Source organism: Oncorhynchus clarkii, chromosome 28, assembly GCF_045791955.1.
Source record: "Oncorhynchus clarkii lewisi isolate Uvic-CL-2024 chromosome 28, UVic_Ocla_1.0, whole genome shotgun sequence".
NCBI lineage: Eukaryota > Metazoa > Chordata > Actinopteri > Salmoniformes > Salmonidae > Oncorhynchus > Oncorhynchus clarkii.
The window spans coordinates 18,674,126-18,699,985 of NC_092174.1; the positions used below are offsets into that span (position 1 = coordinate 18,674,126).

The 25,860-nt window shown below is 44.1% G+C and overlaps 1 protein-coding gene across 1 annotated transcript in view; it reads left to right on the top strand.

The window, feature by feature from the left end:
- The window catches only part of LOC139386907 (receptor-type tyrosine-protein phosphatase N2-like), a 144,508-nt gene that overhangs the window by 76,361 nt on the left and 42,287 nt on the right, over positions 1–25,860 (top strand). The window contains exon 14 of the mRNA XM_071132783.1: positions 9,867–9,931. Coding sequence (XP_070988884.1) covers positions 9,867–9,931 — 65 coding nt within the window. The remainder of the gene's footprint in view (positions 1–9,866; positions 9,932–25,860) is intronic.

Consider the following 25,860-nt stretch of genomic DNA (forward strand, 5'->3'; position numbering starts at 1 on the left):
ATGTATCTGAGTGTTGATACAGCCAGGTCAAATATGGGTCATCTTTGCCTTTTCTGGTTGCGTCCCAATTGGCATTGTAGTTTAGCTCTGCCGGTCAAAGAGAATTCCAGCAGACAGTGTCAGGGTTTCCTATTGGCTTGCTGGGTTTGAGTGACATGGTGTTTGATTTGTCATGACAACCAGAACAAATGCCGTTAATGAGGTCACCTTGGGTTCTAGATCAACTGTCTGACTTCTATTTCCCCAAGAAATCACAACCGCCATGGTTGCATCCCAAATGGTACTCTATTCCATATACACAGTAGTGCACTAGTTTTGACCAGGGCCCATATGGCTTTGGTCAAAATTAGTGCACTATGTAGGGAATAGGGTGCCCTTTGGAACGTAGCCTTAGTCATCTAAATTAAAATGTAATGGCTTGATTTCAAGTGCCTACCGCCTGATACGGGGGATTCCTTGAAATAGGAATCTAATATTTTCTAGGATTCTGAGGTATATTTTGTATTCTTTTCTTTTTTCGGTGAGCCTTTTCCTGACTCAGTTCTGAGGGATAGAACGTGGGTGTGTTCAGTATACACCTCCCCCTCCGCTGTCTTCTCTCGTGGGTGTGTTCAGTATACACCTCACCCTCTGTCTTCTCTCGTGGGGACATCAGTAGGCTGGCTAATACCTTCAATTTGGCTGTGTGTTTGTATGAGAGAGAGAGAGAGAGAGAGAAGACCTCTAGTACAGCTCAGTGTCTGAACAAGTAGTACCCACTTGCCGATGGGCAGACGGGAAACAGAGACAGCTCATTTCAGTGTCTGGAAGCGTACACACACACACACACACACACACACACAGGCTCCACTCCAGAAGAAACACCATTGAAGGTGGGGCAGGAGAAGAGAAGAGTGGGGGAGGGGTATCGAGGGCGTCATATTCTCGTATAGCAGAGGAGAATATTCATGAACATATTCTCGTTATGTGGCTGACCTAATGTCAGAGGTGTAGGAGGTAGACAGAAATGCAGCGTCTCCCTGGACCAGTACAGATCTACTAGGATTCAACACAGTGTGGTAAACTGGTTTCTCCTCTCCTCCAGGTATAGCTAGGCCTTGGATATGTGCTCTAGGGGGTACGGAGCTCTGCTTCTCTCATCCTTTGATACCGTCCTACAGAGTTAGGGAGTTTACACTGAGTAGGCACTGCCTGCCAGCGCTATGCTGCCAGTGACTCACTACACTGCCTAGTGCCTTGGTTTTGTAGTTAGCTAGCGTCTGAAGAGCCAGGCAGGAGTCAGAGCCAGCCAGGTTTGCCCTAGGCTTTCTTTTATTTACAATCTGGACTCCGTGGGCTCCATTTCTTAGGGGACAACGAAGTGAGCGAGCCAGCGATCTAACCGTCTGGCCAGTCTCCAGCATCCCGTACCTCCTGAAGGTGTTCATATGGTTTCAGCCATTACAATGTATCTTCTTTTAGGCTGCTGCGTGTGGGGGAAAAAAGTGACAGTCCTCCACTGCTATCTCTTCACCCAGATGTCCCTTGATAGTTCCATCCACCGCCATGGGATTTGTGTAGACCTTTCAACGGATCACATCTTCTTCCTCCAGCTAGTACCCGGGTTTGTAATTATGTGCCGCAGGACAGGAGGACTTGTCCTGGAAGGATTGCGTATTGATGTGAAGCCTCTGTTAACACAGATTTACTCATCAGCACCTGTGTCTGTCTGTGGCCCTGGGCTATGGTGATCCAGGTGTGCTCCCCTGCTGTCCTGTCCTCTTAGTGACATCACTGCGGTCTCCAGGTGTCCACTCGAGTGTGTACAGCTGTCCCGGAATGCAGTGTTATTGGCACAGGGAAATACAGGAAATGTACAGACCTCACAGGACGACTGTGCTAAAAGACTAGTGAAATCATCTGGTTGGACTTGACATGCCAAGCATGTGTAACACCGTTGTCTGAGCAATATGCAAGTTGAATTCATTCCTGCTGTGTTTATTTTCTTGCTGTTAAGTATTCTATTTTCGAACGTGTGTGCACATATTGATTATTTGACACAAAAGACTGTCATACAGAATGGATTGTTTATAATAAGCAGAAGTCACTGTCTGAAAAACCGAGGACAATTGCCATAATATGAACAATATGAACAAAACCAGCACAGTCTAAGATATAGCCTTTTAACATTGGGTTTTTAGGCTTCCAGGGCTTGTAAACAATTGAAAGCTCAAGGATTTCCCAGTGTGTCAGCCCCTGTCCTCCCTGCAGCAATAATAGGAGACATTCCCTGTGAGTGTGAATTTTGTGGAACGGCTCTGACTGTACAGCAAGCTCCCCAGTGAGTGCATCTCCTGCAGAGATGGCCTTGACCATGGAACTGTGCCAGAAGGCTTTAAGTCTCTCTGCTGTGCTTCACTAACACACATGCGCACACACACACACACACACACATACACACACATACACACACACACACACACACACACACACACATGCAGGTAGGCAGGCAGACAGATACACACGTTCAAGCATGCATTCACTCCAACACACACACACTGATAGGCTACAGACACATTTGAAAGTACCAGATAACCTTGTGTAGCGTTTTGTCAATTTCTCTGCTTACACCTCCGCATAACATCCGTTAAAAATACAATTATGCTTTTCTCACACTATGAATGAACCATTTTACAGTTTGAACCCTAAATATTTGTCTATCTTTCACTCTAGCCTTTATTGGACCATTGAAATGCATTGGGCTGTCAGAGGGTCTTTAAAATGCTTGAGTGATCATGCAGCAATAATATTTGAGCGAGCAGGAGCTGGCTGCTGCCGGTCTTCACTCACTGAGCTCGTCCCAAATGAGGCACTGGTCAAACGTAGTGCACTATAAAGGTAATTTGGGATGCATCCACTCAATCAGCTGGAGAATTGAGTCAGACATAAAGGTCACCCATCGGAGGTGCTAAAATGGAGGAGAGAGAGGGAGGGGGGGAGGGGAGGGAAGTGAGGTGAGGGAGAGGGGGAGGGAGGGGAGTGAGGGGAGGGAGGGGGGAGGGGGGAGGGAGGGAGAGAGGGGAGGGAGTGAGGGAGGGAGAGAGAGAGAGTGGAGGGAGGGAGGGGGAGGAGGGGAGGGAGGAAGTGAGGGGAGGGGGGAGGGAGGGAGAGAGGGGAGAGAGGGGAGGAAGTGAGGGGAGGGGGGAGGGAGAGAGAGAGAGGAGTGAGGGAGGGAGAGAGAGAGAGGGGAGGGAGGGAGAGAGGGGAGGGAGGAAGAGAGGGGAGGGAGGGGAGTGAGAGAGAGGGAGTGAGAGAGAGGGAGCGAGAGAGAGGTGTTAAGTGCTGTCAGTCTGTGTGAATTTTCCTGCCAATAAGTGGTTCTCAAATTTTCTCATATCTTCAGTCTGAAGAAAACGGTATTATACTGCGGCTTCAAATGACTTCCTACTGAGTAGTAGGCTATGTTTGCATCCCAAAGGGTAGCCTATTGGGCCCTAGTCAAAACTAGCGCACTATATAGGGAATAGGGTGCCATTTGGGATGTATTCTACAGGTAAAGGAAAGGAAACACAAATAATTGAGGGATGCCAAATAGATTGAAAGATGGTGCTCCTACACAGGTGTGGTTCCATAAGTTAATGAAGTAATTAACATCCCATCATGCGTAAGGTCTGCAGACTGGACGGTGGTACATTCATGCTGCGAACAGCCCATTCCGTCTCATCCCAAAGATGTTCTATTGGGTTGAGGTCTGGGGACTGTGCAGGCCAATCAAGTAAACTGAACTCTTTGTCATGTTCCAAGTTATGTTTTTCCTCAATTGTCCAGTGTTGGAGATCGCGTGCCCACTGGAGCAGCTTCTTGTTTTCAAATCAAAGTTTATTTGTCACGTGTGCCAAATACAACAGTAGACCTTACAGTGAAATACTTACTTACAGGCTCTAACTAATAGTGCAAAAAAGGTATTAGGTGATCAATAGGTAAATAAAGAAATAAAATCAACAGTGAAAAATAACAGTAGCGAGGCTATATACAGTAGCAAGGCTATAAAAGTAGGGAGGCTACATTCAGACACCGGTTAGTCAGGCTAATTGAGGTCGTATGTACATGTAGATATGGTTAAAGTGACTATGCATATGTAATGAACAGAGAGTAGCAGTTGCGTAAAAGAGGGGTTGGCGGGTGGTGGGACACAATGCAGATAGCCCGGTTAGCCAATGTGCGGGAGCACTGGTTGGTCGGCCCAATTGAAGTAGTATGTACATGAATGTATATTTAAAGTGACTAGGCATATATGATAAACAGAGAGTAGCAGCAGCGTAAAAGAGGGGTTGGGGGGGGCACACAATGCAAATAGTCTGGGTAGCAATTTGATTATCTGTTCAGGAGTTTTATGGCTTGGGGGTAAAAACTGTTGAGAAGCCTTTTTGTCCTAGACTTGGCACTCCCGTACCGCTTGCCATGCGGTAGTAGAGAGAACAGTCTATGACTGGGGTGGCTGGGGTCTTTGACAATTTTTAGGGCCTTCCTCTGACACCACCTGGTATAGAGGTCCTGGATGGCAGGAAGCTTGGCCCCAGTACATGTACTGGGCCGTACGCACTACCCTCTGTAGTGCCTTGTGGTCGGAGGCTGAGCAGTTGCCGTACCAGGCTGTGATGCAACGCAGAACTCGTTGATCCTTGTCAAGGATGTTTTTAGCTGATAGGAGTGGAACCCGGTGTAGTTGTCTGCTGCAATAGCACGTCCTTGACAAGGATCAACGATTTCTGCGTTCCGAGATGTCGTACTGCGTACCACTGTTGTACTGCGCCGTTATTTGTTTGTGGCCCGCCTTTTAGCTTGCACGATTCTTGGCATTCTCCTTCGACCTCTCTCATCCATGAGCTGTTTTCGTCCACAGGACTGCCGCAGACTGGATGTTTTTTGTTAGTTGCACAACTCTTAGTAGATCCTAGATACTATCGTGCGTGAAAGGCCCAGGAGGTCGTACATATCTGAGATACAGGATCTGGCGCCGATGATCATACCACTCTCAAAGTTGCTTAGGTCACTAATTTTGCCCATGCTAACATTCAGTCGAACAGTGACTGAATGCCTCGATGCCTGATTGCCTGCTTTATATAGCAAACCATGGCCACGTGGCTCATTGTCTGTTGGAGCGATCCATTTTCATGAACGAGGGGGTGTACCTAATAAACTGTGTATATCTCCTTCCTCCCAGTGTCCAATTGGCTCAGGCCTGGTTATGTGGGAAGTGGTGTGTTAATGGTTCCTGAAGGACGGGTCTAAGAGTCGGCTGTCTGGGACATAGTCCCATTTGGAATGTAGACAAGGTGTTTGGTGTTATCAGGAGACTTTCCTGGGACTCCCTGCGGTGTTATGTTTACAGCTGCTAGTGTTCTGTACTGGCTAACAGGCTAGACTACTGTCACTGTCACAGCCCACTGATGGGCATGGTTTGTGTTGCTAGTACAGCCAGTATTATAGAAAGCAGTGTCATGGTAAGCAGTGTCATGGTTAGCAGTGTCATGGTAAGCAGTGTCATGGTAAGCAGAAAAGGTAGCTTGACTATTTGACAATGAAGTGCAATGTCTTTATGATTCTGTCTTTGTGAGTGCTGCCTTTTGATTCAGATCCCTGCTGTGGATGGGCTGATACAGTCTGTCCCAGTTTTAGCTGCTTACCTGCTATGTGTGAATCATCATCACCTCCACTTATCAAAACGAAATGCTCCGTCTCTCCCTCCCTCCCTGCCTCCCTTCCTGAACATTTGTGAATCTGCTGTTGGAAGGTGAGGCTGCGATGTCCTAGTCTGTGTGACTTGTTTGTGCAGTAGCCTCAGTTCATGGGTGTTGTTGTTTACCCAGTGTAGGAGGGTTGTTTGTGTCATAGGCTGCCTCCTACATGGCACCGTATTCCCTATATAGTGCACTACTTTAGACCAGGGTTCTGGTCTATATAAGGTGTAGGGTGCCATTTGGAACGCAGACCCCATTAAGAGCTTAATCAGATGTTTTGTGGACATTCTCATCACTGTTTAGAACCTGCATTTAACTGCAACAGAAACATAACTGCCAATGTGGGGTGGCAACATTCTGTAAAATGTCACCATCCAATACCCAAAGAAAATATTAAGAACAAAAGGGTTTGGCGACACAAAATTGCTCACATTTTTCATTAGCTGTGTTATGGACATCTGTATCGAGACCAAGCACATCATTACACAACAACCACAAATATGTTCTTAGTTATTTGGAATTACAATAGTTGCAGTAATGTGTGTAAAATGTGACATGAAAATCATTCCAATACCGTTGTAAGCCAGACCCCAATAACAACAGATGCTTTATCGATACCTTTCCCAGTACAACTCTGTACTGTGACCACTATGTCCTCTACCATGTGCTGTGATGCCGTGACGAGCTGTACAGCAGTGGAACAGTGGAGAGTGATGATAAATGTTTAGATAGAGATGGTGCTCTGCTTGTTTGCCATTATTCAGCTGGCAGACGGTGCCTGCGTCCCAAATGTAACCCTATTACCTACATAGTGCACTACTTTTGACCAAAGCTCTATGGCACTATACAGGGAATAGGGTGTCATTTGGGATGTAGACCGTGTGTGATGGAGTACTGCTCTCTCCTCCTCCACAGAGAGGTAATGGCTCCTTGCCCCAGCTGGCCTGGGATGCCATTTTACCCCCTGCTTTTAATTTGATGACATATTGCATTGTCTTTGTGATGCTCTAAGTCTTCTCTAATTGCTCATTGCTTCATATTGCAGTTTATATTACTGGAGGCAATAAGGCTAGGGTGTTGGAGATTGGTGAAAAACATCATTTGAAACAGATTAAAGGCTGAAATGTTGATTTCAGAAATCAAATTAATGCAAGTGAGACCCCCAAATATAATATCTAATTAAAACATTTAGAAAAATGACTCTGGAATTGGTTTTGACATCTGTATTTGCAACGGGCTGTCATGGATAGCCGGTTGTTGGGGATGGGGAAAGAGTCTTTACACAAAATGAAGGTTCAGGCAGGAAAAATAGAAATACTATAACTTACCATGGTTGTGTTTTTTTTTCTCTCCCTTCTCTCTATCTCGTAATATTGTTTTAAAGTCACAAGACAGTGATATTGTTACTTGGCTAAAACAACATTTCAGAGATGAAAACACGCTGTGCTATATTTTAATTTGTTCAGGGATCACTGATATCATGATCAGGTAATGTGATTACATCCGTGTAGTGTGTCAGCAAGCGATGGTGTTGTGCCTCTTCGCTCCTCGCCTTTGAAGGATGGCGGTTGTTTTCTTCTCATTACCGCCCTCAAATGTGCTCAGAAACAGTCCCTGGTGCGACACAGCATCCCATTCTGGGCTGTGAACTCATAGACCCAGGCCTTTTCCTTCAGTCAATGGTGAAAAATTGAGCATTTTCTGAATCCTGTCTACTTTGTTCCCCTCAAGGCGCCTCTGATACATTGAGTTAACATAAAGCAGAACTCAGGACATGAAGGCCAGGGTGACAAATGAAACCCCTATGTATTTTTTTAGATGAAGAACAAGCTATGTTTCTCCTGGTACCCCCTGTTTCTTATTCAACATGTATTGAAAATGTGACATTCGGCATCAGATGGAGCGTACTGACAGGACATGCAATGAGAATCTGTGTAGTTAACTTTTGCTATTTCTATTCAAAATGTGTCATATCATGTCTCAGACTTATTTCAAAACCTGCAGGTGTGCAAACTGTAAACACAATTGCCAATTTGCCCTCGCCCTTTTTGTAGTTTGTTGGTAGTTTGAAAGATCCGTCCATGCAGATTGTGATTTGGAATCACTCAGTGTGGTACAAACTAGCCTGCTCATTATGGCTGAGCTCTAGTTGGGCTGCTGCTCGTTTGGAGAGGAGAGAGGAGGAGAGGAGATGAGTGGGGAGAAAGGAGAGGAGAAATAAGAGAGGAGAGGAGAAAGTAGAGGGGAGGAGAGGAGGGGAGAAAGATGAGAGGAGAAAGGAGAGGAGATGAAGGGGAAAAGGAGAGAGGAGAAGATGGGAGAGGAGAGAAGAGGAAAGGAGAGGAGAGAAGCGGAACGGAGAGGAGAACGGAGAGGAGAAAGGAGATGAGAAAAGAGAAGAGGACAGGACAGGAGAAGAGGAAAGGAGAGGAGAAAGAGGAGAAAGTAGAGGAGAAAGGAAAGGAGAGGAGAAAGGAGATGAGAGGAGATAGGAGGTTGGATGTGGGGGAGCCATGCTCCACACTGTGGTGTTGGGATGACAAAAGTATTGTCTAATGAGAGACTGGCTGGCTTTAATTAACTCACCCTCACTATGAACATCCTAGCACCAGGAAGAGAAGTCACACTTGTTGCTGTGTTGGATCCCTCCCATGGACAGCATGGGGAGTCTTTTCATGTTCATTTGTCTGTTTACTTGTTTGATTATTTATTTGTTTGATTGTTTATTGTATGCTCATCAGGCTGTGGTGTGTGGTTGTAGTTAATTGATCTTGTATGGGTTTTAATGTCCATGTCTTTCATGGGCATGTCTTTGTGAATTAAACCTCACTTGCAAAGGCAATACGTTACCACTAGCTGTGCCCTAGTTTCCTCTCTGCGGTGCATTTACTGAACAGTAGTGTAATGGTCATGGAGTTGTAGACTGACTGGTTCAGTGGAAACGGTTCAGTGGAAACAGTTCAGTGAAAACGGTTCAGTGGAAACGGAAAGTACTCATCACTAAGTGTGTGTGTAGCCCAGGTGGTGTGCTGTGACAGCATTATTAAGACGTCCTCTTTGACAGGACCGACCACGACAGACAAGGTGGTCACACTCCCCTCCTCGGGTTCAGAGTTCAGTTTACCAAGGAGGTAGAGAACCTCAATCAAATTACCCATCTGAAGCCGCACAACGTAATTATACGGGACTCTGTATAAATTGGCGAGAGCAAATAATTGCTGTGATTGATTAAAACACTAATTAGATTAACATTATATAGAGTTGAGGGTTTGCGTCGCAAATGGCACCCTGTTCCCTACATAGTGCACTACTTTTGACCAGAGCCCTATGGGCACTACTTTTGACCAGAGCCCTATGAGCGCTGGTAAAATGAAGTGCACTATAAAGGGAATAGGGTGCCATTTGAGACGCATTCGAGCTCTCCCCAGGTTATTTGCATATCCTTTATCTGCCGGATGTGTCAACAAAGGAGGTGCTTTCACATGGAAAACATTGTGAATTAATTTATGAACAGTTTTTCATAACATTTTGTTCTTCCTGTAAAATGAGTCCTGTCAAATTTCAATTAAACCTCAAAATAAGGCAGAGGAAGGAAGGTTCAACAGGAGTTTTATAATTCTATTTCGGGGAAGATTTGCCTTAATATTCAACTCTTGCAAAAAGAGATATAACTCAGAGAATTCAGACAGAGAAGATGCTTATTGCTAGTTCAGTACGAGAGGTAAATAAACCTTTAGGTAAATCTACCTGTACTTGTTATCTACTAATCTATTTCTACTCGATCTAATTGGTTAATAACTTGCACTGTTAGATTATATTGAGGAAAAATGTACTGATAGAAAGACATCTAATAATGTCCTTCATAGTCTTGACCTTGTTTTGTAGACACTTATTTTCTAGACAGTAGAGATCTGTCTGTGAATTCATCCCAAATGGCTCCCTATTGCCTATATAGTGTACTATAGGCTTCTATCAAAAGTAGTCCACTATATAGGGAACAGGGTGCTATTTGGAACGCAGACATGGCCTGTCTGTTTCCTTTGGGAGTGACGGCTGCTTCTCTTACTGCCACCTCCTCCACACATTCTACTGTAAGAGTGATTGACGCCTCTGTCTCACAAAGGCTGCTGTTTCTCCCCTTCACAGTTCGCCAGAAGGATGCAGTGGAGAAGGAGGCCAAGGTGATCATTCTGGAGGCTGGAATCACAGATGTAAGTTCCCTTCTTTCTATGGGTTTGACTCAAATGACACCCTATTCCCTATGTAGTGCATTAGTTTTGACCAGGGCCCATAGGGCAGGTAGTGCCTCCAATAGGGCCCATAGTCTCTGGTTAACAGTAGTGCAGTATATAGGGAATAGAGTTCCATTTGGAAAGCAGCCATGATCTCAGACTGTGAGATTATTTTTGATAGTTTAAATTGTCCTATGTCATTTATTTGAGTGTTTTCCTCGTGGGGTGCTACAGCAAAGCACCATGGGTGAAGAAGTACACTTTCCTTAGAGCATAATTCAATATTTTGACAGATTCTGTGTGAAAGAGAAATAGTGACCGTAGCGCAAACAAACTGACTAACTCTTTATTTTCTGTGCTCGGCACTTATAAAGCACCTTTATGCACCAGTTGCAAAAGCAGCGTTACCGAGCCTCCATTCTTAGGACCCACTCTGACTGGCTGGCTCTCCTGGGCTCCACTCGTGAACATTACCATTCTCTGCTACCTCTATATTAAATACGCTGTGGAGTGTCTCTCCTCTCTCTGTTATTGATTCAGCAGTAATTCTGCCTCAATGACTGTGTCACATTCACACCGTCAATCAAAATGGCAGGGATGAGCTCAACGCGTCTGGTGAGAGAGACAGAGATGAGAGCGAGGGAGGAGGGAATTCAATACCTAGCCAGAATGGACCCTATTATCACCAATTGAACTGCTGTTGTGAGAGAGAAGGGATGTGTCCCAAATGGCACCCTATTCCCTATGAAGGACACTACTTTTGACCAGGCCCATAGGGGTCTGGTAAAAAGTACTGCACTATGTGGGGAATAGGGTACATTTGGGACACAAATAAGGCATATTCAGATAATGTCTGGTGCTGCACTGCTACTGCTGCCCCCATCTCCCACTCCTTGGCCTTGCATTGGTCAGGTAGAGAGTTACTCCATTTCACCATTCTGTTCTGAGATGGATTCTCTCAGAACACAGATAGATTGATATCTACTGTGATCAGATAGGGGAGAGTGAGTTAGGTTTTTGCAAAGTGCCCACCTTCAAGATTTTTGAATTGTACATATGTTTTGTTGGACATCTTTTACGCATTATAGATTGTATGAGTCAAAACAGGTGATGGTGGCTAAAGTACCCATTTAATTCAGTAATAACTGAGTTTTAAATAGAACAGAAATACACATCTATTGTTATAGCTTGCTGTGTTTTTACATTAGCCAACTCGAGCATCGGTTGTATCCCAAAAGGAACCTTTTCCCTACATAGTGCTCTCCTTTGGACCAGAGCCCTATGGGGGCAGTACATAGGATAATAGGGTACCACTTGGGACACAAACCTTGTTGTTTCCACACTTCTTCTACATGGGTCCAATTATGAGTGGAGTGAGATAAGGAGTCTGGGCAGAACTCAGATTATAATTGTCCTGGAGTAGTTTCCACTAATCCCAGTCAGTCCCTTGTGCTGCAACGCTGCTTTGTTCAGCTTGAATTGTTCTCCTTCCAATCTATTCTCAAAACGGTGTTTTAGACAGCCGTGGAAGGAATTAATCAAAGAGAAAACACAGGAGCGTGGTTAGATAGCCCCGCACAGCTATTTTAATTGATTACAACCGTCGTGGCTAGGGCTCTCTCCTCTGAGAGACTGGTTTGCATCCCAATTGGACTCTATTCCCTAGTAGTGCACAACTTTTGACCAGGGACCTTGATAAAAGAAGTGCACTAAATAGAGAATAGGGTGCCATTTGGGACGAAACCACTGACGGCACACCTCTGTCCAAAAAGAAGGATTAAAGCTGTCTGTTGTGGCTTTAGGACTCTAAAGACAATACGGCTGGATGCCTTTATTGTGCTTCTGCCTCCTGATGACATGTTATAATTGTTTTGCTAGTGAGAAACAGACAAACATTGGTTGCATTTGAAATAAATACAAATAAAACACAGATTATTTAATGATATGTCTGTTTACTATGCCACTTTGTTTACATACCCTACATCACTCATCTCATATGTATATACTGTACTCTATACCATCTACTCCATCTTGCCTATGCCGTTCTGTACCATAACTCATTCATATATCTTTATGTACATATTCTTTATCCCTTTACACTTGTGTGTATAAGGTAGTAGTTTTGGAATTGTTAGGTTAGATTACTCGTTGGTTATTACTGCATTGTCGGAACTAGAAGCACAAGCATTTTGCTACACTCGCATTAACATCTGCTAACCATGTGTATGTGACATAAATTTGATTTCATTTGATTTTATAAAAACATTTTACATTGATTTCCAATACCTAGATGCCTATCGAAAACCTTTGGAATATTGGAATATTTACAGTTGTTCATTAATGTGGATGATCGAGACCCATTTCAATGGATCAAGAGACAGTACTTCAGACAACATCTGTTTACAGGCATACAGACATGATCTCAGCTCATTTTCATTACAAAAAGAGCTACAAAAAACGATTGGAACATCAGAGTGATGGAGAGAGAATTCTGCATCTATTGTAATAGATATTCAAATGTATCTATGTGAAAATGTAATCAAGAACCTATTGAAGTGCTGGCCCCTTTTTATGCTCAAGACACAGCATCCAAATGCGATTTGATATGGTAATGAGGCCCAGGGTGCATCCAAATGAGCCTGGTCACAAGCAGTGCGTCATAGGGAATAGGATGCCATTTGGGACACATCCCCACAGTGAGGCCAGGAGCATGCTGGGGCAGCTCACAAGGTGTTCACCGCATCAGATGCTGCTCCTGGATTGCTATGCTGCTGTTGCGCATAACTATAAATACAACGGCTGGGTGACTCTCACAGTTCAATACCAAACAGACTCACATATACTCTCCATCTATCTGTCTCGATCTCTTAATCTCTCCATCTCTCACTTTCTCTGTCTCTCTGTCTCTCTCTCTCATTTCTGTGTCATCACAGTATTTAAGAGCTGTAATGCAAAGAGTTGTACTGTACTTGTCAGCTCGTTCAAAATGATCTGCACTCATACCATCTTAGCAGAACTCACTGTTGGTAGTGACATATTTGTTTTGGTTCTGTAATGTGTAATGTATGTACTCATAGGGTCCATTATTTGTCCACTAAACAACCCTCACAACTCACTATTTACATTATTGCAAGGGGGAGGGAAGGATATAGGAATGGAGGGAAGGATATAGGAATGGAGGGAGGGATGTAGGAATGGAGGGAGGGATGTAGGTAGGGAGGGAGGGATGTAGGTAGGGAGGGAGGGATGTAGGTAGGGAGGGAGGGATGTAGGAAGGAAGGGAGGGATGTAGGGAGGGAGGGATGTAGGTAGGAAGAGAGGGATGTAGGAAGGGAGGGAGGGAGGGATGTAGGGATGTAGGAACGGAGGGAGGGATGTAGGTAGGGAGGGATGTAGGAAGGGAGGGAGGGATGTAGGTACGGAGGGAGGGATGTAGGTAGGTAGGGAGGGAGGGATGTAGGAAGGGAGGGAGGGATGTAGGTACAGAGGGAGGGATGTAGGTACAGAGGGAGGGATGTAGGTACAGAGGGAGGGATGTAGGGAGGGAGGGAGGGATGTAGGAAGGGAGGGAGGGATGTAGGAAGGGAGGGAGGGAGGGAGGGAGGGAGGGAGGGAGGGAGGGATTTAGGGAGGGATGTAGGGAGGGAGGGATTTAGGGATGTAGGGAGGGAGGGAGGGATGTAGGTACCGAGGGATGGATGTAGGGAGGTAGGGAGGGAGGGAGGGAGGGCATACTGAGCTAAACCAAGAGAAAGGAGCTGAACATTGTGAGCTCATGGAGGGAGGGAGGGAGGGAGGAAGGGAGGGAGGGAGTAGTTGAGCAGTGTGAGCTCATTCCTGACCTTTAGAGCAGGTGGTTCCTGGGGCTGTTCCGGTCGGAGGTATGAGGAGACAGTTTGTAATCATCAACTCCCTTCCTTCTGCTCTGTGAGAGCATTAAGGCTCATTATGTGACTCAGGATGGGATCTCATCAGATGCATTCGGCAGAAAAACATCCACAAAAATACAGGTTCGGAAAGGAGCTGTTGGAGACAGGAGGTTGATATAGGAGGAAGTGCCGCTCATGATTGCAAAATGAAAGGAAATGTGTTTGGAAAGGCTTTAGTATGTAAGCATACATTGAATAAACACTGACATACACACGTCATGTCAAATATGGAATGCAGAATTCAGCGGTAGTTGTAGATTACCTGCTTTAATAGAATGGTCTACAGTGGAACACAATGCAGCTGACATAATGATGCTTGACATCTACCTTCAGCCCTCTGCATTTGTGTGACTGTGCATATACTGCGTACTGCACCGGCAGACATAGACATGGCTCACCCAATCCCCACTGGGCTCCAGCATCCCCCTACTCACCCCAACCCCACTGCGCTCCAGCATCCCCCTACTCACCCAATCTCCACTGGGCTACAGCATCCCCCTACTCACCCATTCCCCACTGGGCTCCAGCATCCCCCTACTCACCCCAACCCCACTGGGCTCCAGCATCCCCCTACTCATCCCAACCCCACTGGGCTCCAGCATTCCCCTACTCACCCCAACCCCACTGGGCTCCAGCATCCCCCTACTCATCCCAACCCCACTGGGCTCCAGCATCCCCCTACTCACCCCAACCCCACTGGGCTCCAGCATCCCCCTACTCACCCCAACCCCACTGGGCTCCAGCATCCCCCTACTTACCCAACCCCACTGGGCTCCAGCATCCAACGCTCACCAAAATCACACTGGCACCAGTCAGCCTCCAAGCTAATGGGAACCATTATAGCCGACACAGTGTGTGGTTTTCTCACCTTAGCCAGATGCTAGAAACCTCATGCTGATTGCAAGTAATATTGCCACGTGATAGACAGAGGTCATGAAGCTTGTTGATTTTGTTTGAATTGAGGAGTAAGTGAAGAATGATTTATTTATATATACACTGCTCAAAAAAATAAAGGGAACACTAAAATAACACATCCTAGATCCGAATGAATGAAATATTCTTATTAAATACTTTTTTCTTTACATAGTTGAATGTGCTGACAACAAAATCACACAAAAATCATCAATGGAAATCAAATGTATCAACCCATGGAGGTCTGGATTTGGAGTCACACTCAAAATTAAAGTGGAAAACCACACTACAGGCTGATCCAACTTTGATGTAATGTCCTTAAAACAAGTCAAAATGAGGCTCAGTAGTGTGTGTGGCCTCCACGTGCCTGTATGACCTCCCTACAACGCCTGGGCATGCTCCTGATGAGGTGGCGGATGGTCTCCTGAGGGATCCCCTCACAGACCTGGACTAAAGCATCCGCCAACTCCTGGACAGTCTGTGGTGCAACGTGACGTTGGTGGATGGAGCGAGACATGATGTCCCAGATGTGTTCAATTGGATTCAGGTCTGGGGACGGGCGGGCCAGTCCATAGCATCAATGCCTTCCTCTTGCAGGAACTGCTGACACACTCCAGCCACATGAGGTCTAGCATTGTCTTGCATTAGGAGGAACCCAGGGCCAACCGCACCAGCATATGGTCTCACAAGGGGTCTGAGGATCTCATCTCGGTACCTAATGGCAGTCAGGCTACCTCTGGCGAGCACATGGAGGGCTGTGGGGCCCCCCAAAGAAATGCCACCCCACACCATGACTGACCCACCGCCAAACCGGTCATGCTGAAGGATGTTGCAGGCAGCAGATTGTTCTCCACGGTGTCTCCAGACTGTCACGTCTGTCACATGTGCTCAGTGTGAACCTGCTTTCATCTGTGAAGAGCACAGGGCGCCAGTGGCGAATTTGCCAATCTTGGTGTTCTCTGGCAAATGAAAAACATCCTGCACGGTGTTGGGCTGTAAGCACAACCCCCACCTGTGGAAGTCGGGCCCTCATCCCACCCTCATGGAGTCTGTTTCTGACCGTTTGAGCAGACACATGCACATTTGTGGCCTGCTGGAGGTCATTTTGCAGGGCTCTGGCAGTCCTCCTCCTGCTCCTCCTTGCACAAAGGCGGAGGTAGCGGTCCTGCTGCTGGGTTGTTGCCCTCCTACGGCCTCCTCCACGTCTCCTGATGTACTGGCCTGTCTCCTGGTAGCACCTCCATGCTCTGGACACTACGCTGACAGACACAGCAAACCTTCTTGCCACAGCTCGCATTGATGTGCCATCCTGGATGAGCTGCACTACCTGAGCCACTTGTGTGGGTTGTAGACTCCGTCTCATGCTACCACTAGAGTGAAAGCACCGCCAGCATTCAAAAGTGACCAAAACATCAGCCAGGAAGCATAAGAACTGAGAAGTGGTCTGTGGTCCCCACCTGCAGAACCACTCCTTTATTGGGGGTGTCTTGCTAATTGCCTATAATTTCCACCTGTTGTCTATTCCATTTGCACAACAGCATGTGAAATGTATTGTCAATCAGTGTTGCTTCCTAAGTGGACAGTTTGATTTCACAGAAGTGTGATTGACTTGGAGTTACATTGTGTTGTTTAAGTGTTCCCTTTATTTTTTTGAGCAGTATATATATATATATATATATATATATATATATATATATATATATATATATATATATATATATATATATATATATATATATATTCATTTGACTTCAACACACACACACTTTATTTTAAGAATGTGAAATGTCAGAATAATAGTAGAGAGAATGATTTATTTCAGCTTGTATTTCTTTCATCACATTCCCAGTGGCTCAGAAGTTTACATACACTCAATTATTATTTGATAGCATTGCCTTTAAATTGTTTAACTTGGGTCAAACGTTTCGGGTAGCCTTCCACAAGCTTCCCACAATAAGCTGGGTGAATTTTGGTCCATTCCTCCTGACAGAGCTGGTGTAACTGAGTCAGATTTGCAGGCCTCCTTGCTGGCACATGCTTTTTCAGTTCTGCCCACAAATGTTCTATGGGATTGAGGTCAGGGCTTTGTGATGGCCAATCCAATACCTTGACTTTGTTGTCCTTAAGCCATTTTGCCATAACTTTGGAAGCATGCTTGGGGTCATTGTCCATTTGGAAGACCCATTTGCGACCAAGCTTTCACTTCCTGACTCTTGACATGTTGCTTCAATATATCCACAAAAATGTTCTTGCCATCTATTTTGTGAAGTGCACCAGTCCCTCCTGCAGCAAAGTACCCCCACAACATGATGCTGGCACCCCGTGCTCCTCATTTGGGATGGTGTTCTTCGGCTTGCAAGCATCCCCCTTTTTCCTCCAAACATAACGATGGTCATTATGGCCAAACAGTTCTATTTTTGTTTCATCAGACCAGAGGACATTTCTCCAAAAGTACGATCTTTGTCCCCATGTGCAGTTGCAAACCGTAGTCTGGCTTTTTATGGCGGTTTTGGAGCAGTGGCTTCTTCCTTGCTGAGTGGCCTTTCAGGTTATGTCGATATAGGACTCGTTTTACTGTGGATATCGATACTTTTGTACCTGTTTCCTCCAGCATCTTCACAAGGTCCTTTGCTGTTGTTCTGGGATTGATTTGTACTTTTCGCACCAAAGTACATTCATGTGGCGGTCTCCAATTTTTATTCTGAGGTCTGAGGGCTGATTTCTTTTGATTTTCCCATGATGTCAAGCAAAGAGGTACTGAGTTTGAAGGTAGGCCTTGAAATACATCCACAAGTGCACCTCCAATTGACTCAAATGATGTCAATTAGCCCATCAGAAGCTTCTAAAGCCAAGACATCCTTTTCTGGAATTTTCCAAGCTGTTTAAAGGCACAGTTAACTTAGTGTATGTAAACTTCTGACCCACTGGAATTGTGATACAGTGAATTATAAGTGAAATAATCTGTCTGACAGCAATTGTTGGAAACATTACTTGTGTCATGCACAAAGTAGATGTCCTAACCGACTTGCCAAAACTATAGTTTGTTAACAAGAAATTTGTGGCGTGGTTGAAAACTGAGTTTGAATGATTCCAACCTAAGTAAATGTAAACTTCTGACTTCAACTGTAGCTCATGATTCCTCTCCAATACAAAGCCATGCTAGTACAATATTACAAAATGTCTGTCCCAAATGGCACCCTATTTCCTTAATAGTGCGCTACTTTTGACGAGAGCTCTATGGGTCTTGGTCAAAAGTTGTGCACTTAATGGGTAATAGGGTGCTATTTGGGATGCATCCAAGGTGTAGAGAACCAGAGATGACTACAGTTGTTATGGATTAGCTTCTTTCACTGTACTCATGCCAGGAGAGACATTGCTTGGGGCCTTTAAACCATGTATGATGATATGCTTTTTGGTAGTGAGATGGAAGAAGAGCCATGTGATCCTAACTGACAGTCTGCTGTACAGTACAGTAGTCCTCTGACATTGACAGGACCTGACTGAGCTATATAGTCTGCTTCAATGGTCATATACAGTACTATGATGTGAAGCTCTACCTCCTCCCTCCAGCCGTCCATCCCCCTATCCCTGCATCCCTCCCAGCAACCCCTACTTCCCTCCATCCATCTGTCTCCCTCCCTGTACCCATTTCGCCCTCCATCTCCCTCTCCCTTACAAGAATGTGATCCACTGCTTTTTACTTAGAATCACTAATCATGTTGTGACATTAATTTTATATCGACATGTTATTGTTTTTCTATTGTGTCTCTATTTTATTTTAATAAGATGAACCTCACAACGTAGTCTCGCTCTTTTAAGTATAATTGAAATGAGAAACTATATACAGTAAATTAAGTGATAAATAGTGGAACTTTGTTCATTTGTAGGCTGATACTGTTGTTTTACATGTACATTTAATACATTGCTTTAGTCATAATCTTGTTGATTGTCTCCCTTTATCTGCAAATTGAGTCATTTTTAATCAGAGCATGCAGTGTGTGCTTAACAATTAGCTGGAGTTCTTTTTCCCTTTAGCGTATTACTGGTGTCTGCTATATTCCCTACCTGATCAAACACAGTAGGATTTCTACTTCTCTATTATGATTAGTAATTGGCACGTCCTGTGCTCGCCAGCCATTTCACCAACATCACATGTACTATTACTTTTCAAAAACACTATCCTCTGGAGTAGAGAGAGACAGAGAGACAGAGAAAGAGAAAGACAGAGAGAGATATACTATACTAAAACTATTTAACATCATCCTTTGCTCTGGCATCTTCCCCAATATTTAGAACCAAGGACTGATCACCCCAATCCACAAAAGTGGAGACAAATTTGACCCCAATAACTACCGTGGAATATGCGTCAACAGTAACCTTGGGAAAATCCTCTGCATTATCATTAACAGCAGACTCTTACATTTCCTCAATGAAAACAATGTACTGAGCAAATGTCAAATTGGCTTTTTACCAAATTACCATACAACAGACCATGTATTTACCCTGCACACCCTAATTGACAACCAAACAAACCAAAACAAAGGCAAAGTCTTCTCATGCTTTGTTGATTTAAAAAAAAAGCCTTCGACTCAATTTGGCATGAGGGTCTGCTATACAAATTGATGGAGAGTGGTGTTGGGGGTAAAACATATGACATAAAATCCATGTACACAAACAACAAGTGTGCGGTTAAAATTGGCAAAAAACACACATATTTCTTCACACAGGGTTGTGGGGTAAGACAGGGATGCAGCTTAAGCCCCACCCTCTTCAACATATATATCAACGAATTGGCGCGGGCACTAGAAAAGTCTGTAGCACCCGGCCTCACCCTACTAGAATCTGAAGTCAAATGTCTAATGTTTTCTGATGATCTGGTGCTTATGTCACCAACCAAGGAGGGCCTACAGCAGCACCTATATCTTCTGCACAGATTCTGTCAGACCTGGGCCCTGACAGTAAATCTCAGTAAGACCAAAATAATGGTGTTCCAAAAAAGCTCCAGTCGCCAGGACCACAAATACAAATTCCATCTAGACACTGTGGCCCTTGAACACACAAAAAACTATACATACCTCGGTCTAAACATCAGCGCCACAGGTAACTTCCACAAAGCTGTGAACGATCTGAGAGACAAGGCAAGAAGGGCATTCTATGCCATCAAAAGGAACATCAATTTCAACATACCAATTAGGATCTGGCTAAAAATACTCGAATCAGTCATAGAGCCCATTGCCCTTTATGGTTGTGAGGTCTGGGGTCCGCTCACCAACGAAGACTTCACAAAATGGGACAAACACCAAATTGAGACTCTGCATGCAGAATTCTGTAAAAATATCCTCTGTGTACAACGTAGAACACCAAATAATGCATGCAGAGCAGAATTAGGCCGATACCCACTAATTATCAAAATCCAGAAAAGAGCTGTTAAATTCTACAACCACCTAAAAGGAAGCGATTCCCAAACCTTCCATAACAAAGCCATCACTTACAGAGAGATGAACCTGGAGAAGAGTCCCCTAAGCAAGCTGGTCCTGGGGCTCTGTTCACAAACACACCCCACAGAGCCCCAGGACAGCAGCACAATTAGACCCAACCAAATCATGAGAAAACAAAAACTTGACACATTGGAAAGAATTAACAAAAAAAACTGAGCAAACTAGAATGCTATTTGTCCCTAAACAGAGAGTACACAGTGGCAGAATACCTGACCACTGTGACTGACCCAAACTTAAGGAAAGCTTTGACTATGTACAGACTCAGTGAGCATAGCCTTGCTATTAAGAAAGGCCGCCGTAGGCAGACATGGCTCTCAAGAGAAGACAGGCTATGTGCTCACTGCCCACAAAATGAGGTGGAAACTGAGGTGCACTTCCTAACCTCCTGCCCAATGTATGACCATATTAGAGAGACATATTTCCCTCAGATAATACAGATCCACAAAGAATTTTGAAAACAAATCCAATTTTGATAAACTCCCATATCTACTGGGTGAAATTCCACAGTGTGCCATCACAGCAGCAAGATTTGTGACCTGTTGCCACAAGAAAAGGGCAACCAGTGAAGAACAAACACCATTGTAAATACAACCCATATTTATGTTTATTTATTTTCCCTTTAACCATTTGTACATTGTACAACACTGTGCAACACTGTATATATATATATATATATATATATATATATAATATGACAGTTGTAATGTCTTTATTGTTTTGAAACTTCTGTATGTGTAATGTTTTATGTACATTTGTATTGTTTATTTCACTTTTGTATATTATCTACCTCACTTGCTTTGGCAATGTTAACACGTTTCCCATGCCAATAAAGCCCCTTGAATTAAATTGAATTGAATTGAATTGAATTGAGAGAGAAAGAGAGAGAGACATATAGAGAGAGACAGAGAGAGACATAGAGAGAGAGAGACATAGAGAGAGAGACATAGAGAGAGAGAGACATAGAGAGAGACAGAGACATAGAGAGAGAGAGAGAGAGACATAGAGAGAGAGACAGAGACATAGAGAGAGAGAGAGAGAGAGACAGAGACATAAGGAGAGAGAGACAGAGAGAGAGAGAGAGAGAGAGAGAGACACAGAGAGAGACATAGAGAGAGAGACATAGAGAGAGACAGAGACATAGAGAGAGAGAGACAGAGACATAGAGAGAGAGACAGAGACATAAGGAGAGAGAGAGAGAGAGAGACAGAGAGAGAGAGAGACATAGAGAGAGAGACAGAGACATAGAGAGAGAGACAGAGACATAGAGAGAGAGAGACAGAGACATAAGGAGAGAGAGACAGAGAGAGACAGAGAGAGAGACATAGAGAGAGACATAGAGAGAGAGAGAGAGAGAGAGAGACATAGAGAGAGACATAGAGAGAGAGAGAGAGAGAGAGAGAGAGACAGAGACATAAGGAGAGAGAGACAGAGAGAGAGAGACATAGAGAGAGACATAGAGAGAGAGAGACAGAGAGAGAGACAGAGAGAGAGAGAGAGAGAGAGAGAGAGAGAGAGAGAGAGAGAGAGAGAGAGAGAGATCTCCCTCCAGCTTAACCTTGGTAGCTTTTATCAACTAATTACTAAAAAGATTTCATCATTGATGATGGCAATGATGGCAATACCACTATTCAGACCGCACCAGCAAACAGTCAATTTATCCCCCCCCCCCAAAAAAAAATCCTCTATTTCACAATGGACAGATTTATCATTAGGATCACAGTGAAAAGATTTAAACGTTGATGGAGTTTTATCTGTTTCCTCTCAAAGGGCATCTCTAAAATACACCCCTGTAGGATAGGAAGGTCTCTGTGGAGATGAGGCACATCTACTACCAAGAGACACATTTCAAATGAGTAGCTAATAATCAAATCTTTCCATTTGAATACACATAAACAACCAAAGTAGAACAGGCATGCCCCATGAAATGAGCAAAAGCCCAAATGTGATGGATGAATACCTGTCTGAGGTATCTGTCACAAGTGACTGATTGTGTATCAATTATAAATGCATAAGGAGAAATTTGATTAGAATGCTTTTTAAATTAAAATCGAAGGTTCAGGAGTTTCTCACCTCCCCTCCTCCCTTTCAGTCAATGACTAATGAAAGAAAGGCTTCAGCACATTTTTGTTTTAGTGGCAACATTTATTTGGAATATTATTCATTTTACATTTTCATATTTAAATGTATTTGAATTGCACATTGCAGAGCTAGAGCAAGATGGCTATACTGTGCTGTAAAATGCTTCTTAGACCTGAACAAAGTCTACAAATTCACATGCTCGCTTAAGGGTACAGAGTCTTCATGTAAAAAGAGTATCAAGCTCAGAAGCTAATCCTAGTTTCTTATCCCTACACCCTGTCCTGACATTCCCCCATGTTGCTGTGTGTGTGTGTGCCAGCCCATTACCATTGGCCACCCTTCCTCAGATTAGCACTAATTAAACTGTGAAATCAGAGCCATTTCCTTAAGTCACTCAGTACACCATGAGACATGAGCCTGGCTAGAGAGAGGGGTGGCGAAGGGGACAGCTCGGGCTCAAGCACCCTGGCCCACTGCCACTCTCCCCTCCCTAACCCTCAGAGACATGTATGCATCCCAAATGGCACCCAATTCCGAGTAGTGAACTATACAGTTTAGTCATTAAGCAGACACTCTTATCCTGATGACTTACAGGAGCAATTAGGGTTAAGTACCTTGCTCAAGGGAACATCAACAGATTTTTCACCTTGTCGACTCTGTGATTCGAACCAGCGACATCTTGGTTACCGGCCCAACGCCAATAACCGCTACACAGTGCAGGTAGCCTAGTGGTTAAGAGTGGTTTATGCCGGTAACCAAAAGGTTGCTGTTTCGAATCGCCATGCCGACTGTTGATGTGACCTTGAGCAAGGCACTTAACCCTAATTGCTCCTGTAAGTCGCTCTGGATAAGAGCGTCTGTCTGCTAAATGACTGTAATGTAGATACAGAGCCGTTTGGAAAGCATCCATAAGCTGCTTGCCTCGAAGACATTTTGATTTGAAGGCGGGTCAAACTGGTGTTTTGAGGGGTGGGGTGGGTGGGGTTGGGAGGGGCCCCAGGGGGTGAGGGTGAGGGGGGTGTTGTAGTCATGACAATAACATGGGCCTGTTCCAGAGGGGGTGCATCTAATGATGAATAATTATGCAAGCTTTTAGTGGTTTTCATTTTTTCCCCTCCCGTTGTGAAAAATATGACCTCCCCCCTGACTCATAGTGTTTAAAAAAACAAAAATGACTTTGATAAATGGCGACAAAATTGTTGCGAAAAACGTGCAACAGTGTTTCCCTCTGGCTGTGTTAGGAGGCAATTTTGTTACTAGTGCTCTCAGGTCATTAGTGTGTAATACTCACCCAGTTGGTGGTTTTCTTCTGCGCCTAATGTGGCTAATAAGACAACGCCAGCGACATGCACACTACATTAATGACACTATGAGGGTCAGTTGATGAATACATGTCTGTACTAAGAGGTGGCCTATCCTATCTCAGTTACAGTGCGAGACAGTTAAGGAGTTCTCTGTAGCTCAGTTTGTAGAGCATGGCTTTATTTGGTTCGTGGGACCACCCATATGTAAAATGTATGCAAGCGTGACTGTAAGTCGCTTTGGATAAAAGCGTCTGCTAAATGGCATACACTACCGCGCTAAAGTTTTAGAACACCTACTCATTCAATGGTTTTTCTTTATTTTTACTATTTTCTACATTGTAGAATAATAGTGAAGACATCAAAACTATGAAATAACACATAAGGAATCATGTAGTAACCAAAAAAGTGTTAAACAAATCTAAATATATTTTATACTTGAGATTCTTCAAATAGCCTTTGCCTTGATGACAGCTTTGCACACTCTTGGCATTCTCTCAATTATACATTGCATATAACAAATCATTATTTATTTTCCTCTTTGTTTCTGTAAGTTGAATTATATTTTAGCTTAATTTGAGAGTTATTGTATTCATTCCTGTATTTCAGTGAGACTTCTCACATGTTTAGAATAGAATAGCATCATTTCTCCTTGGGTCCTGTATACAATATATGACTAACAGCTGAAACAGGCCACCTCACTGACAACAGCACAGCACATCCCTAGTGAAATGTATCCACATAGAGAGCCATCACGTTCAGCGGATAATGGATTTCCGTTCACTCCGGCAGATACTCATGTATTCAGTCAAAAGACACTTGGGAGGGAAAACGTCTTCTCCCAATAAGCAACTCTTTTCAGAATTTGAATTGTGTTCATACCGAACATAGAGCTTTTCAACATAGAGCATGCACTCCCACACACACATACACACACAACCCCCACCACACACACACACACACACACACCACCCCACACAGAACACACACACACCACCCCTCACACACAAACGTGGCAGTAACGGATGTGTGGGGGGTTCAATCCGAAGGATAAGATGGGCGGTGACAGGCGTACCATTCACCTTGATCACCGGCATGTTGTTGGCTTTGATCTGTGCTGCATGCTAACGAATGGGCTTTTAGCTAGAGAATAATGAGGAAGACGCTTTTAACAAGCTCATCTTAGAGGAATATTGGTGATTACATGCAGTAGGATAGGCTGCTGTTGGAAACGAGCTTTGGAGGCTCAGTGCATGCTGTTGTTTGTGCGGATATGTATGTGTGACAGTGAGAACATTAGCAGTGTTGTTTCTCTTTCACTCACGCACACACATAATTCATACAATACCACAACACATATTTATTATTCATAGGTTTGTTTATTTGAGTGAAATGCCCCCATTCTATTTTGGCCTGTGTTTGGTAATGCAGAGTTAAAGAGGGCTGCAGGCGTTTTTATCTAGTGAAGAATGTAACTACAGTTGCTGAATGTACAGTGTAGATGCTATTAATGATTCATCACAATATTTCAAAGGCTGTAGCAAAATTGTGTTGTGCTTTATACAATACATATAATTACATTTCCATTGGACAACATCAGTAAGAATGTTGAAACACCCTTACTGTAGATGCGTTGTATAGAATTGACAAGACGTAGAATAGAAAATAGATGATGTATATTATTTGTGTTGGAGTTACCGAAGACCTTTGGCTGCAGTTTGGTTCTGCCACAACGCTTTCCTGACCAATTCACTCTGATTGTACCAGCCACCTGGCCAAGAAAGCAATGGCATTTTGAGGAGCTCTCTCTCTCTCTCTCTTTGTCTGTGAATACACAGAGACATTTTTTTCTTCCCTGGGCATCAAAACAACCTTTCTTTTCTCTTTTCTCCCTGCCATCAATAGGAGCGGCAGCTGACTCTTCAAGCTCAATGCATCACGTCTGTCTGCCTCCACAGCAATCACCTTCATCACGAATCAGTCTCAGACAGGGAGAATGCCTCAAAGCCTCTAAAATGAATTGTCTCTTTTTGTTCGAGGCAGACTGGGGATTGTGATAACAATAAGGTCCCCCACAATTATACTCTTTTTTTTTTTTACATCTGGTACCACCACTACTACTATTTGTACCACTTCTACCACTAGTGCCACCACTACTTCCACCAATACCTACTACTACTTCTACCGCT